Here is a 14,430-nt window from a genome sequence, read left to right on the forward strand (position 1 = left end):
CCTTCCCTTCCTTCCCTCCCCTCCCCTCCCCTCCCCTCCCCTCCCCCCCTTTCTTCTTTCTTTTCTTTTTTTCTTTTTCTTTTTCTTTCTTTTTTGAGACAGAGTCTCGCATTGTCACCGAGGCTGGAGTGCAGTGGTGTGATCTCTACTCACTGCAGCCTCCGCCTCCTGGGTTCCAGCGATTCTCCTGTCTTAGCCTCCTGGGTAGCTGGGATTACAGGCATGAGCCACCACGCCCGGCTAATTTTTGTATTTTCAGTGAAGACGGTGTTTCATCATGTTGGCTAGTCTGGTCTCGAACTCCTGACCTCAGATGATCCACCCGCCTCAGCCTCCCAAAGTGCTAGGATTACAAGCGTGAACCACTATGCCCAGCTGAATCATATTTTTTAATGTAGTAGAATTTATGATGGGTTAATATTAAAGTATAGGAATTATATGTAATTTATAAACTGCTGTTTAACTGCAAGAGTTTTGTAGTACTATTAGAATGTTGGCTAATAACTATGGTTCTAATCAATTATAGTTTGTTGATTGGAATTGAAAGAAGCTACTTTTGGTGCCACTTAGGAAGGAAAAGACTCATATTTAGGATGTTGTAAATACTTATTTAAAAAATTTTTTTTCTGTAAGTTATTGGGGTAAAGGTGATATTTGGTTACATGAATAAGTTCTTTAGTGGTGATTTGTGAGAAGTTGGTGCACCCATCACCTGAGCAGTATACACTGCACCATATTTGAAGCCTTTTATCCCTCGCCCCCTTCCCACTCTTTCACCCAAGTCCCCCAAGTCCATTGTTTCATTCTTAGGCCTTTGCATCCTCTTAGCTTAGCTCCCAATTTAAGCAAGAACATACAATGTTTGGTTTTCAATTCCTGAGTTACTTCACTTAGAATAACAGTCTCCAGTCTCATCTAGGTGGCTGTGAATGCCATTAATTCATTCTTTTTTATAGCTGAGTAGTATTCTATCATATAAATATACCACAGTTTCCTTATTCACTTGTTGATCCTTGGGCATTTGGGTTGGTTCCACGATTTTGCAATTGCAAATTGTGCTGCTGTGAACATGCACGTGCAAGTATCTTTTTTGTGTAATGACTTCTTTTCCTGTGGATAGATACCAAGTAGTGGGATTGCTGGATCAAATGGCAGTTTTATTTTTAGTTTTTTAAGGAATCTCCACACTGTTTTCCATTGTGGTTGTACTAGTTTACATTCCCACCAGCAGTGTGGAAGCCCTGTTCACTGCATCCACCCCAACATCTACTGTTGTTGTTGTGGTTGTTGTTGGTTTTTTGTTTTTTTTTTTTTATTATGGCCATTCTTGCAGGAGTAAGGTGGTATCACACTGTGGTTTTGATTTGCATTTCCCTGATCATTAGTGTCATGATAAGCACTTTTTTCATATGTTTGTTGGCCATTTATATATCTTTTGAGAATTGTCTACACATTTCCTTAGCCCACTTTTTGATGGAATTGTTTTTTTCGTACTGATCTGTTAGTTTGTTGTAGATTCTGGTTATTAGTCTTTTGTCGGATGTATAGGTCATGAAGGTTTTCTCCCACTCGGTTGTCTGTTTCCTCAGCTGACTGTTCCTTTTGCCGTCCAAAAGCTCTTTAGTTTAAGTCCCAGCAATTTAATATCTGTTTTTACTGCATTTGCTTTTGGGTTCTTGATCATGAAATCCTTGCCTAAGCCAATGTATAAAAGGATTTTTCCAGTGTTATCTTCTAGAATTTTTATAGTTTCAGGTCTTAGATTTACGTCCTTAATCCATCTTGAGTTGATTGTTGTATAAGATTGTTGTATGTGGCTAGCCAATTATCCCAGCACCATTAATTGAAAAGGGTGTCCTTCCTCCACTTTTTGTTTTTGTTTGCTTTGTCAAAGATCAGTTGGCTGTAAGTATTTGGGTATATTTCTGCATTCTCTATTCTGTTCCATTGGTCTGTGTGTCTTTTTTTATACTACTACCATGCTGTTTGGTATATGGCCTTACAGTATAATTTGAAATCCGGTAATGTGGTGCCTCCAGATTTGTTCTTTTTGCTTAGCCTTGCCTTGGCTATGTGGGCTCCTTTTTGGTTCCATATGAATTTTAGAATTGTTTTTTCTAATGCTGTGAAGAATGATGGTTGGTATTTTGATGGTGGTATTTTGATGATTTTGATGGGGATTTCATTGAATTTGTAAATTGCTTTTGGCAGTATGGTCATTTTCACAGTATTGATTCTACCCATTCATGAGGATGGGATGTGTTTCCATTTGTTTGTGTCATGTGTGATTTCTTTCAGCAGTGTTTTCTAGTTTTCCTTGTAGAGGGCTTACACCTCCTTGGTTAAATATGTTCCTAAGTATTTTTTTTTTCAGGCTGTTGTAAAAGGGGTTGAGTTCTTGATTTGATTCTCCTCTTGGCTGCTATTGGTATATAGAAGAGCTACTGATTTGTGAACATTAATCTTGTATCCAGAAACTTTGCTGAATTCTTTTATCAGTTCTAGGAGCTTTCTGTAGGAATCTTTAGGGTTTTCAAGGAAAATGATCATATCATCAGCAAACAGTGAGTCTGACTTCCTCTTTACTGATTTGGATGCCCTTTATTTCTTTCTCCTCAGATTGCTCTGGCTAGGACTTGTAGCACTGTGTTGATTAGAAGTAGTGAAAGTGGGCATCTTTGGCTTGTTCCAGTTCTCAGGGGAAATGCTTTCAACTTTTTCTTGTTCCGTATAATGCCAGCTGTGGGTTTGTCATATATGGCTTTTATTACCTTAAGGTACATCCCTTCTATGCCAATTTTGCTGAGGGTTTTAATCATAAAGGAATGCTGGATTTTGTCAAATGTTTTTTCAGCATCCATTGAGATGATGATGTGATTTTTGTTTTTAATTCTGTTTACGTGATATATCACATTTATTGACTTGTATATGTTAAACAATCCCTGCATCCCTGGTATGAAACCCACTTTATTATGGTGGATTATTTTTCTGATGTGCCATTGAATTTGGTTAGCTAATATTTTGTTGAGGATTTTTGTGTCTGTGTTCATCAGGGATTTTGGTCTGTAGTTTTATTATTATTTTTTTTTGTTATGTCCTTCCTGGTTTTGGTTTTAGGGTGATACTGGCTTCTTGGAATGATTTAGGGAGGATTCACTCTTTATCTTTTGGAATAGTTTCAATAGGATTGGTACCAATTATTCTTTGAATGTCTGATAGAATTCAGCTTTGAGTTTGTCTGGTTCTAGACTTTTTTGTTGTTGTTGTTGGCAACTTGTTTATTACCATTTCAGTCTCACTGCTTGTTATTGGTCTGTTCAGAGTTTCTATTTCATTCTGGTTTAATCTAGGAGTGTTTGTGTATTTCCAGGAATTTATCCATCACCTCTAGATTTTTTAGCTTGTGTGTATAAAGGTATTCATTAGCCTTGAACATCTTTTGTATTTCTGTAGTATTGGTTGTAATGTCTCCTGCTTCATTTTTAATTGAGCTTACTTGGACCTTATCTCTTCTTGGTTAATCTTGCTAATGATCTATCAATTTTGTTTATCTTCAAAGAATCAGCTTTTTGTTTCATTTATCTGTTGTATTTTTGTTGTTGTTGTTGTTGTTTCAATTTCATATAGTTGTGCCCTGATCTTGGTTATTTGTTTTCTCTTGCTGAGTTTAGATTCAGTTTGTTCTTGTTTTTCTAGTTCCTGGAGGTGTGACCTTAAATTGTCTATTTGTGCTTTTTCAGACTTTTTGATGTAAACATTGAATAGTATGAACTTTCCTTTTAGCACCTTTGTTTGCTGTATCTCAGAGGTTTTTATACACTATTGTTCAAACAGTTTTTAAATTTCCATCTTGATTTCATTGATGACCCAATAATCATTCAGGAGCAGATTTTAATTTCCATATATTTGCATAGTGTTGAAGGTTCCTTTTGGAGTTTTTTCTGATTTTATTGTACTGTGGTCTGAGAGAGTACTTGATATAAATTTGATTTTCTTAAATTTATTGAGACTTGTTTTGTGGCCTCTCATATGGTTTATCTTGGAGAAAGTTCCATGTGCTGATGAATAGAATGTATATTCTGCGGTTGTTGGGTAGAATGTTCTGTAAATATCTGTTAAGTTTATTTCTTCTAGGGTATAGTTTAAGTCCATCGTTTCTTTGTTGACTTTTTGTCTTGATGACCTGTCTAGTGCTGTCAGTGGAGTATTGAAGTCCCCCACTATTATTGAGTTGCCGTCTATCTCATTTGTTAGGTCTAGTAGTAATTGTTTTATAAATTTTGGAGATTCAGTGTTAGGTGCATGTATATTTAGGATTGTGATACTTTTGTTGATCTAGTGCTTTTATCGTTATATAAATGTCCCTTTTTGTCTTTTTAAACTGCTTTTACTTTTAAGTCTGTTTTGTCTGATATAATAGCTTCTCCCGCTCACTTTTGATGTCCATTTGCATGCAATACCTTTTTCCACCCCCTTACCTTAAGTTTATGTGAATCCTTTTGTGTTAGGTGAGTCTTTTGAAGATGGCAGACTTAGTTGGTGGATTCTTACCCATTCCGTCATTCTGTATCTTTTTTCTCTTTTGTGGCAGAGTCTCGCTCTTTCACCAATCACCAGGCTGGAGTGCAGTGGTGAGATCTCAGGTCACTGCATGCAACCTCTGCCTCCCAACTTCAAGCAATTCTACTGCCTCAGTCTCCTGAGTAGCTGTGACTACAGGCGTGCGCCACCACGCCCAGCTAATTTTTGTATTTTAGTAGAGGTGGGTTTTACTGTATTGGCCAGGATGTTCTGGATCTCTTGACCTCATGATCCGCTCATCTTGGCCTCCCAAAGTGCTGGGATTACAGGTGTGAGCCACCGCGCCCAGCCCATTCTGTATCTTTTAAGCGGAGCATTTAGGCCATTTATATTCAATGTGATTACTGAGATGTGAGGTACTATTCTAGTCATCATACTAGTTATTGCCTGAATACCTTTTTTTTTTTTAAATTGTGTTACTGTTTCATAGGCCCTGTGAGATTTTTTTTTCTTTAAGGAGTTTCTATTTTGGTGTATTTCAAGGTTTTGTTTCAAGATTTAGGACCTCTTTTAAGCAGTTCTTGTACTGCTGGCTTGGTGATGGTGAATTCTCTCAGCATCTGTTTGTCTGAAAAAGACTTTATCTTTCCTTCATTTATGAAGCTTAGTTTCACTGGATACAAAATTATTGGCTGATAGTTATTTTGTTTAAGAAGGCTATTGATAGGACCCCAATCCCTTCTAGTTTATAGGGTTTCTACTGAGAAATCTGCTGTTAATCTGGTAGGTTTTCCTTGATAGCTTACCTGATGCTTGTGCCTCATAGCTCTTAAGATGCTTTTCTTCATCTTGACTTTAGATAACCTGATGGCTATATACCTAGTTAATGATCTTTTTGTGATGAATTTCTGGGTGTTCTTTGAGCTTCTTGTATTTGGATGTCTAGCAAGGCCAGGGAAGCTTTCCTTTATTATTCCTTCAAATAAGTTTTCTAAACTTTTAGATTTCTCCTCTTCCTTGGGAACACCAGTTATTCTTAGGTTGGGTCATATCTCACTATTTCTTTCTGTGCCTCATAATTATTTTGTCAAAACATTGTATTTTAAATATTATAATGTGACAACACTGGTAATCATATTTTCCCTTCCCGTATCCCATAGGTTTGTTATTTTTGTTGTTGTTAGTGACCTTCCTGGACTATTTCTGTAATGTTTATTTTGTATTTTGTATCGAAACAAGATACAAAATAAAGATTACAGAAGTCTTTGTTTGATTGGCTGAGTCACAAGTAATGATATGACAGGTTTTCTTAAATGCTTTAAACTAGTATATCTCCCATCATTTTCCAAGGGATGCTGTGTATGTTAGGGCATGCTTTCCATGTCCTGGTAGTTCACAGCTCTGCCTTAGCCTTCACTTCCTGCTTTGTGCGGAGCCTCAGAGTCAAGCACAGGTTAGAGAGTGGAGCTCTATCAGGTCCTTAGTGGGTATTTGCTTAGCCCTCCACTTGCACATGACCTTTTATATTTCCAGAAATATTTTAGAAATTTTCAGAGTCCCCTAAGGACATCTTATTTCCCAAATTTTCCTTTTAAGTTTTTTGGCCAGGTTCTACTTTGCCCCTGCTAAAATTGCTGCTTCTGGCAGCTGCAAGATTAACCAAATACTACTGGTTTGTGTGAACAAACTCTCTGGGCATAGGGCTTTTCACACTGAGTGAGCTCTGAGTCAGGTGGAATAAAGATTAGCCTGTGAATGGGCTAATTTGTCACAGTGACAATTCTCTGGTAATGAGGTTTTGGCGCAGAGCTGCTTTTGCAGCTAGGCTGCTGGCATTCACAGTTACTGTGGTTCTGAGGCTGCTGGTTTCCAAGGCTACTATGGAACCAGCAAGAGGTACCTGGAAATTGAGAATGAGGCAGGTTAAAACACCAGAAAGGTTACCATTCTTACCAAGATACAGCTATTTTCTTAAATAGATGTTGAGGATTTTGCAAATCTTTGATTAACTTTTTAGAGTTCTGACAAAGTTGATTTTGACAATTTTGCCAGTATTCTAACTGCTTTGTGGAGAAATGAATTTTCGGAAATCCTTCATCCACCATTCCAGAAGTACTTCTCAATCTGCCTGTGCTTTTAATCCTTATGCATATTGCCTCTCTAATTGATATCTAAATAATGGCCTATAAATACTCACTGACAGCCATGAAAGTCCCCTGTTTGATTTCATTGAGAGCTGCTTGCGAAATAAACATGAAATGGTTATTTATGAAGCTGCTTCAGCTATCATCCATCTTCCTAACTGCACTGCAAGAGAGTTGGCACCTGCTGTTTCAGGTTTGTTTTATATTTGATGGTTGGCTTTTGTTTTTGTTCTTAAGCTTTTGCTTTAAGTTTCATAGGTGTGCAGAATAGGTTGTTTTTTGAAGTTAGCTCTGGGTGTATACTGCCTTTGCATTCTGATAGCTTATATGTAGACAGTTTATTTTACTTGTTCCTTACTTTATTAATTCTTTTTTAAATGTTTTTATTTCTCTATATAAAACTTTTGAAAGAATTTTATTTATATGTATGTCATTTATTTTACTAATATTTATTACTTTTTAAAAAAGTTTTTATTTCCCCATATGAAACTTTTGAAAACATTCTATAGTTTTCCTTGGTGTTTAAAAAGCCTATTTGTTTTCAGAACTGTCAATATTTCCACGATTTAAGTTCAGGTATTAATGGGCATGCTAATTTTTTTGAAAAAGAGCAAACTTCGTTTTCTATTAAAGTTTTTATAACTGACCAAAAGTGCTTTTTCTATTTTGATGTTACATTTTTCATCTAAATTTTTGATGCTCTGATAAAAATTTTTTATGCAAGCTTTGAATGTGATTAATTATGTACTATATTTTCAGCTATGTGGTATATGATGAAATGAGGAATATTCACAGTATATATAAGTAATATTTACTATATCTATCCATATCTATATTTTAGTTCTTCAACTGTAGTTCTCCTAAGCCAGGAGTATTCACGTTATATATACATAATATTATATATATATATTATTACTATTTTTTAGTTCTTCAACTTTTCTGTAGTTCTCCTAAGCCAGCCTTGAGATATGCAGCTGTGAGGACCTTGAACAAGGTAAGTGTTCCTTTGCTATCATATTGACTTCTATCAATGTTTAATTGACAACCATTAAATGTGAAGCATTTGGTTTTCTCTCCAAGGTTAATATATATGATTTATGGGCTTCACCTCTACAACATTTCACTTGTATTTGTGGCCTTGGATATGCCCATTTTGATTATTATTTAGCTGAAGATTATAACTCATTTCTGACTTCTAAGCATTTTATATTCAAGAGCCACACTGTCCAATATGGTAGCCATTTCAATTTAAATTAATTAAAATAAAAATTTCAGTTCCTCAGTCATATAAGCCACACTTCTTGTACTCACAGCCACATGTGGTTAGTGGCTATGGACAGTGCAGATACTGAACATTTCTATCACTGAAGAAAGTTCTCTTGCACAGTGCTTGTCTACAGCAGCACTGTCCAATAGAAACCCAATGTGAAACTCATATATAATTTTTAATTTTATAACCACATTAAAATTTGTAAGGTAAAATTAATTTTAATAGTATATCTTATCATAATACATATGTCATCTCAACATGTAATAGATATTTTGACATATCTTAAGTTTTTGACATAAAGTATATTTGTATTTATAGCATACTCAGTTTGGAGTAGCCACCTTTCAAATACTTAGTAGTTCACATGTTGCTGTTGGCTACCTTATTAAACAGTGTAGATTTGGAGGATATAATACAGAAACACAGAATAAATTAAATAAGCATAAAAAATTTAAATGAAAGTTAAATGTAGTGGAAGACTTGTCATAGGCAGTACATAATTATAAATTAGGTACATAAACAGTTGAAGAAAAGAAAAGTTTAGAGCAGCCATGGAAGAAACCTTTATGGAACAACAGTTTAAATTGTGTGTTTTTATTTTTATTTTTGGAGACAGAGTCTCACTGTATCTCCCACGCTGGAGTGCAATGGCGCAATCTCAGCTCGCTGCACCCTCTGCCTCCCAGGTTCAAGCGATTCTCATGCCTCAGCATTCCGAGTAGCAGGGATCATAGGCACCTGACACCATGCCCAGCTAATTTTTGTATTTCTAGTAGAGACAGAGTTTTGCCATGTTGGCCAGGCTGATCTCAAACTCCTGACCTCAGGTGATCTGCCCATCTTGGCTTCCCAAAGTGCTAGGATTACAGGCCTGAGCTACATGCCTGGCCAAAAGTGTTGAGTTGATACAGGTCCACAATCCCTTATCTATAATCTTAGGGCCAGATGTGTCTCAGAATTTGCTTTTAGATAAATTTTAGCAAGCTTATATCATGCTGTCTCTTATTTACGAACCCCAGTGAGCTTGGGGCAGCGTCCCACCATTAAAACACATAAACATTTTTGCACAAAACACATGACTATTCTTGTCAGGTGGTATAAATTAAAGAGTCACATTAGTTTGTGTCATGTTTTGCTGTTAAATGCATTTTCATCCCAATGCTTTGCTTTCCAGAGTGTTTTCAGATTTTCCAAATTATGGGTAAGGGATTCTATACCAGTATTGGGATAGACAAAGAGGTGGAACAACATCAACAAAAACAAGGAAGCAGGAGAATGGCGGACCTCGTAGTAACCATAGATAATGCAGTTAGGCTGGAGTTTGCGTATTTCAATGCAGAAGTCTTTTCTAAGTGATAAGATATTAAGTCTTTGTCAAGCACTGTCTACTATGCTAGATCCTCCTGTTCTCTGTGCTCCTAACATCTAGTAGAGTAGACATATATGAACACATGCACTATAAGGAAATACAGGCCAATTATCATTTTTTTTTTTTTTTTTTTTTTTTGAGACAGTCTCTCTCACTCTGTCACCCAGGCTGGAGTGCAGTGGCACAGTCTTGGCTTACTGCAATCTCCACCTCCCAGGTTCAAGCAATTCTCCTGCCTCACTCTCCTGAGTAGCTGGGATTACAGGCATCTGCCACCATGCCTAGCTAATTTTTGTATTTTTAGTTGAGACAGGGCTTCACCATGTTGGCCAGGGTCTAGAACTCCTAGCCTCAAGTGATCCGTCCACCTCAGCCTCCCAAAGTGCTGGGATTATAGGCGTGAGCCACTGTGCCTGATCAGGCCAATTATAATTTTTTTAAAAATGGTAACATTAGAAAGGTTACAGGAACCTAACAAAAGAGAGTATGATGCTATACTCTGGGAGTTGATCATTTATGAAAAGATATACCTTGTTAAGTGGAATCATTCTTTTTGAAACAGTTACTTTTCACCTATCCTGTCCTCTTTGGATTGCCACTTACCTCAATTAAAATTTAAGTTCTAGCCTTTATCAAAAGCAATTTGCCTAATTTTTTTCTTGCCCTTCTACAAGGTGGCAATGAAGCACCCCTCTGCTGTTACTGCCTGCAATCTGGACTTAGAAAACTTAATCACAGACTCAAACAGAAGCATTGCTACCCTAGCCATTACTACACTCCTCAAAACAGGAAGTGAGAGCAGTGTGGACAGGCTCATGAAACAGATATCTTCTTTTGTGTCTGAAATCTCAGATGAGTTCAAGGTAAGAGTTCAAACGTGATCATGTTTTTTCCCAGGCTCTAGGCTGCCTATCTATTTTCTTAACAGTGTCATTTGAGAAGCAGAAGTTTTAATTTTTATGAAGTCTAATTTATCATGTTATCTCTCATAGTTATTACAGTCCCCTAAGAATCCTTTATCTGCTTTCAAGTCATAAAGATATTTCCTCATATTTTAGTCTAAATGCTTTATGGTTTTAGCTTTTGTATTTTAGAAAATGATCCAACTTGAATTACTGTTTGTGTGGTAAGGTCAGTATTTTTTCCATACCAGTATCTACTTTATTTCACCATAATTTGTTGGAGAGACTTCCTTTCCCTATTGGAGTGCTTTGGCACCTTTATCTACAAAGCAAATAGCCATATAATTTTAAGTATATTTTTGGGCTTCCCATCATGTTACTAAACTGTTTTTCAATCCAGTACCAGTACCACACTAATATTGATTAATGTAGCATTATGGTACCTCTTAAATGTCAAGTAGTGTGGCCTTCCAGCTTTTTCTTTTTTAATATTCTGGTTCCTTTGCATTTCCTAGAAACTTAGGACCAGTTTATCAATTTCTACTAAACAATTGATCTACTAATCAATTTCTACTAAACAATCCTACTAGGATTATGACTAGGATGTGTCGAATCTATAAATCAATTTGGGGAGAACTGACATCTTAACATTATTTTTCTATTTCATGAATATGATATATCTCTCCCATTATTTAGATCTTTAATTTCTCTGAGCAGTGTTTTGTAATGTTTACTTGCAGAACAGGATTGAATAGAACTGGTGAGAGTATGTCAGAGATGATTTTTAAAAAAGAAAGAAAAACAATAAATTTCAGCTAAAAGAATAAAAGTAGAAACATTTTATTGCTTCATTCTTTCTTTATACTCAGTCAAATAGTATAACTAACCCCATTTACTCTCTACTTAGTATGCATCCAGACTTTTAAGAGACAAACTTTACCCGTATATTTAAGCAGACAGTTTTGTGCATCCGGTGTAGCAGTTGCTTGTTCCAGTTTTTTCAAATTGCTTTTGTACACAAACTTTACCCGTATATTCAAGACAGTTTGGGGCATCTGGTATAGCAGTTGCTTCTTCCAGTTTTTTCAAATTGCTTTCGTAGGAGTGAGCTTTTTCCTAAAGACATATACTTGTTACTGATTAAGATACTTTGGCTTTGATTTTGAGTGCCTGTAGTAGTGGGATCTTTGTATGACCTCTTGAGCCGTATACAGGGTCAGTGGTCTATGTGATTCCTCAGTGACTTAGGGTACAGGTATTAGGTGGGGTTGTGGTGAAGTTTAGCTGGGGACCTGGACACATACTTAGTCAATCTTTGGGCCCCAGTAGTGGCAGCAGTGCACTGAGTGTGCCTATTTTTAGGTCCAGCTTACACTGGCTCCAGTGTTTGTGGGTACTAGAGGGCTATTCTTAGGCTTCCAGGTGGCTTGCTAGAAACAAATATTGAGACCAGTGCGCCCAATGTGTGGGTGGGTTCTCAGGCCCCTAGCAGCTGGTGTGGTGTGGGTGATGGGCAGTAGTGGTGTTGGAGCAGCCCACAGGGACACAAGCAGTCCATGTCGGTGTTGGTAGAAGCTGCAATGGGTTGGGTAGGCTAGTCCCCAGTCCCACATCTGCCTGTAGCAGGGTGGTGGGTATTATGCTCTGTGTTTAGGAGAGCTTGATATCCCGTCCTTCCCCCAGTTGGGTGGCAGCTGCAGCCACCTCACCTCAAACTCAGCCTGAGGGTAGGGCACAGCCCAGCTTTAAACTTTCAAAATGGTGCCAGCCATGGGCTTGTGACCAGAGAGACTGGGGACCCCTCAGGTGAGCAGCATGGGCAAGAAGCTGTGGGGAATGTGGTCCATTTGGATCTTGGTCTCACAGCAGCCCATTGGAGAACATTGGGTATTGTCCTAAGTGTGTGTAGGAGAGCCTGACTTCCTGTCTCTCCTTGGCCAAGTGGTGGCTACAGCCACATCAACTTGAACCCAACCCAAGCTGGGGCACAGCCCAACATTAAACCACCAAAATTTGCCGTGGGCCTGGGAGCAGAGAGGGAGGAGTCCCTCCCAGGTATGCAGTGTAGACAAGAAGCTGTGAGAAGTGTGGTCTGGTTACGTGTCATTCTCACAGCAGCCTGCTACAGAGCAGTGGGTATTGTCCTAAATATGTGTAGGATAGCGTGGTTTCCCTGTCCCTTCTTGGCCAAATAGCAGTTTCAACTGCATCATCCCTAACTCAGGCTGATGGCAGGGCACAGCCCAGTGTTAAACTCTCAAAATAGCACCTAGGGGCTGGGACCGGAGAGGGTGGGGCACCTCCCAACCAGTGTGGTCAAGAAGCTGTGAGGAGAGGAGTCTGCTTATTTTTCAGTCTCACAGTATCATGCTGCAGGACAGTAGGTACTGTCCTAATTATGCACAGGATAGCATGTTTAATTATGCACAGGATAGCATATTTACAACAGTACCTACTGCCCTACAGTAGGATGCTGGGACTGAGATCTCCCTGTCCCTCCTTGGCCAGGCAGTGGCTGCAGCTGTGCACAAGAGTAATTTAAAATGTCAGGCGAAGGAGTTAGAAGGTTTGGAGGCAGTCATAATGGTGGTGAAGAGAATGACCTTTAGAATCAAAATCCGTGGGTTTAAATCCTGATTCTACCACCTATTACATATGTGACCTCAGGTGAGTCACGTAAATTCTCACTGTCTCAGTTTCCTTAGCTGTACAATGGGAATAATAATAGTACTTACTTCATAGAATTATCGTGAAGTATAAATCAAATAACAAAGAGTTAAGAATAGTATATGTGTCTGTTATTATTATTGTTGTTTTATGTATGTATAGTATGGAAATAACTGCTAGTTCAAAATTGATCTTTTAACATCTGCACACAGAATAGTAGAATGTTGACTAAGTAGGTTATTTCTCCTTTTTTTCAGTGCAGTTAGACAAATCTCTTGAAAAACAGATAAATTCATTTCAGTTTGCTTTCAATTTTAGCTTTTTTCCCCTTCCCATCTTTTTTTGAGACAGGTTCTCACTCTGTTGCCTAGGCTGGAGTGCAGTTGCATTATCATAGCTCATTGCAGCCTCAACCTCCCTGGACTCAGGTGATCCTCCTGCCTTAGCCTCCCGAGTAGCTGAGACTACATTACAGGCATAAGCCACCATGCCTGGCTAATATTTGTATTTTTTGTAGAGACAGAGTTTCACCATTGGAAGAAAGCCAAAAGGATTGGTTGACCAGGTTGGTCTTAAACTCCTGAGCTCAAGAAGTTCACCCACCTTGGCCTCCTAAAGTGCTGGGATTATAGGCGTAAGCCACCATGCCCGACTGCATTTTCCCCATTTTCTATAGGATTCTGGTCTTTTGTTTCCTTTATTATTATTATTTTTTGTATATTAAGGATATTAGCTCTTATCTGTGAAACATGTTATGAATATTTTGTCTCAGTTTGTCATTTGTCTTGACTTTTCTTATGATGTCTTTTGTCATGCAAAAATGTTATTTTTTATGTAGTCATATTTGTCAGTCTTTTATTTGACTTTGAGTCATAATTAAAAAGACTTTCCCTTCAAATTATACAGGAATTCACTCATGTTCTCATCTAATATATTTATAGTTTCATATTTTACATTTAGATCTCTAGTCCATTGAATTTTTTTATTGTGTATATTATGACAGATTCAATCTTAATCCTTTTCCATTGAGTACCCAGTTAGTTGCCCCCCAAAATTTTATTTAAGGCTAGATGTGGCGGCTTACACCTGTAATCCCAGCATTTTGGGAGGCCAAGGCAGGGAGATCGCTTGAGTCCAGGAGTTTGAGACCAGCCTGGGCAACATAATGAGAACCTGTCTCTACAAAAAAAATACAAAAATTAGTCAAACATGGTGGTGCACACCACTTGGGAGGCTGAGGTGGGAGGATCACTTGAGCCTGGGAGGTTGGGGCTGCAATGAGCTCTGATCACGCCACTGCACTCTGTCCTGGATAACAGAGCAAGATTTTGCTTAGTCTGTTGTCACACTACTATAAAGAAATACTTGAGACTGGATAATTTATAAAGAAAAGAGGTTTAATTGGCTCACAGTTCTGCAGGCTGAACAGGAAGCATGGCAGCATCTGCTTCTTGGGCAGCCTAAGGAAGCTTTTACTCATGGTAGAAGGCAAAATAGGAGTAGATGTCTTACATGGCAGGAGCATGACCAAGAGGGGTGTGGAGGGGTGTCACACAC

At 38.0% G+C, this 14,430-nt stretch overlaps 1 protein-coding gene across 1 annotated transcript in view; it reads left to right on the forward strand.

Annotated features, from left to right (window-relative positions):
* COPG2 (COPI coat complex subunit gamma 2) overlaps positions 1 to 14,430 on the forward strand; it is a 126,400-nt gene that overhangs the window by 73,530 nt on the left and 38,440 nt on the right. Inside the window, exons 10-12 of the mRNA XM_032275959.1 lie at positions 6,725 to 6,858; positions 7,592 to 7,659; positions 9,979 to 10,167. Of these exons, the coding sequence (XP_032131850.1) occupies positions 6,725 to 6,858; positions 7,592 to 7,659; positions 9,979 to 10,167 (391 nt within the window). The remainder of the gene's footprint in view (positions 1 to 6,724; positions 6,859 to 7,591; positions 7,660 to 9,978; positions 10,168 to 14,430) is intronic.

Source organism: Sapajus apella, unplaced genomic scaffold (assembly GCF_009761245.1).
Source record: "Sapajus apella isolate SASKATOON/1434 unplaced genomic scaffold, GSC_monkey_1.0 scaffold7, whole genome shotgun sequence".
NCBI classification, from domain to species: domain Eukaryota; kingdom Metazoa; phylum Chordata; class Mammalia; order Primates; family Cebidae; genus Sapajus; species Sapajus apella.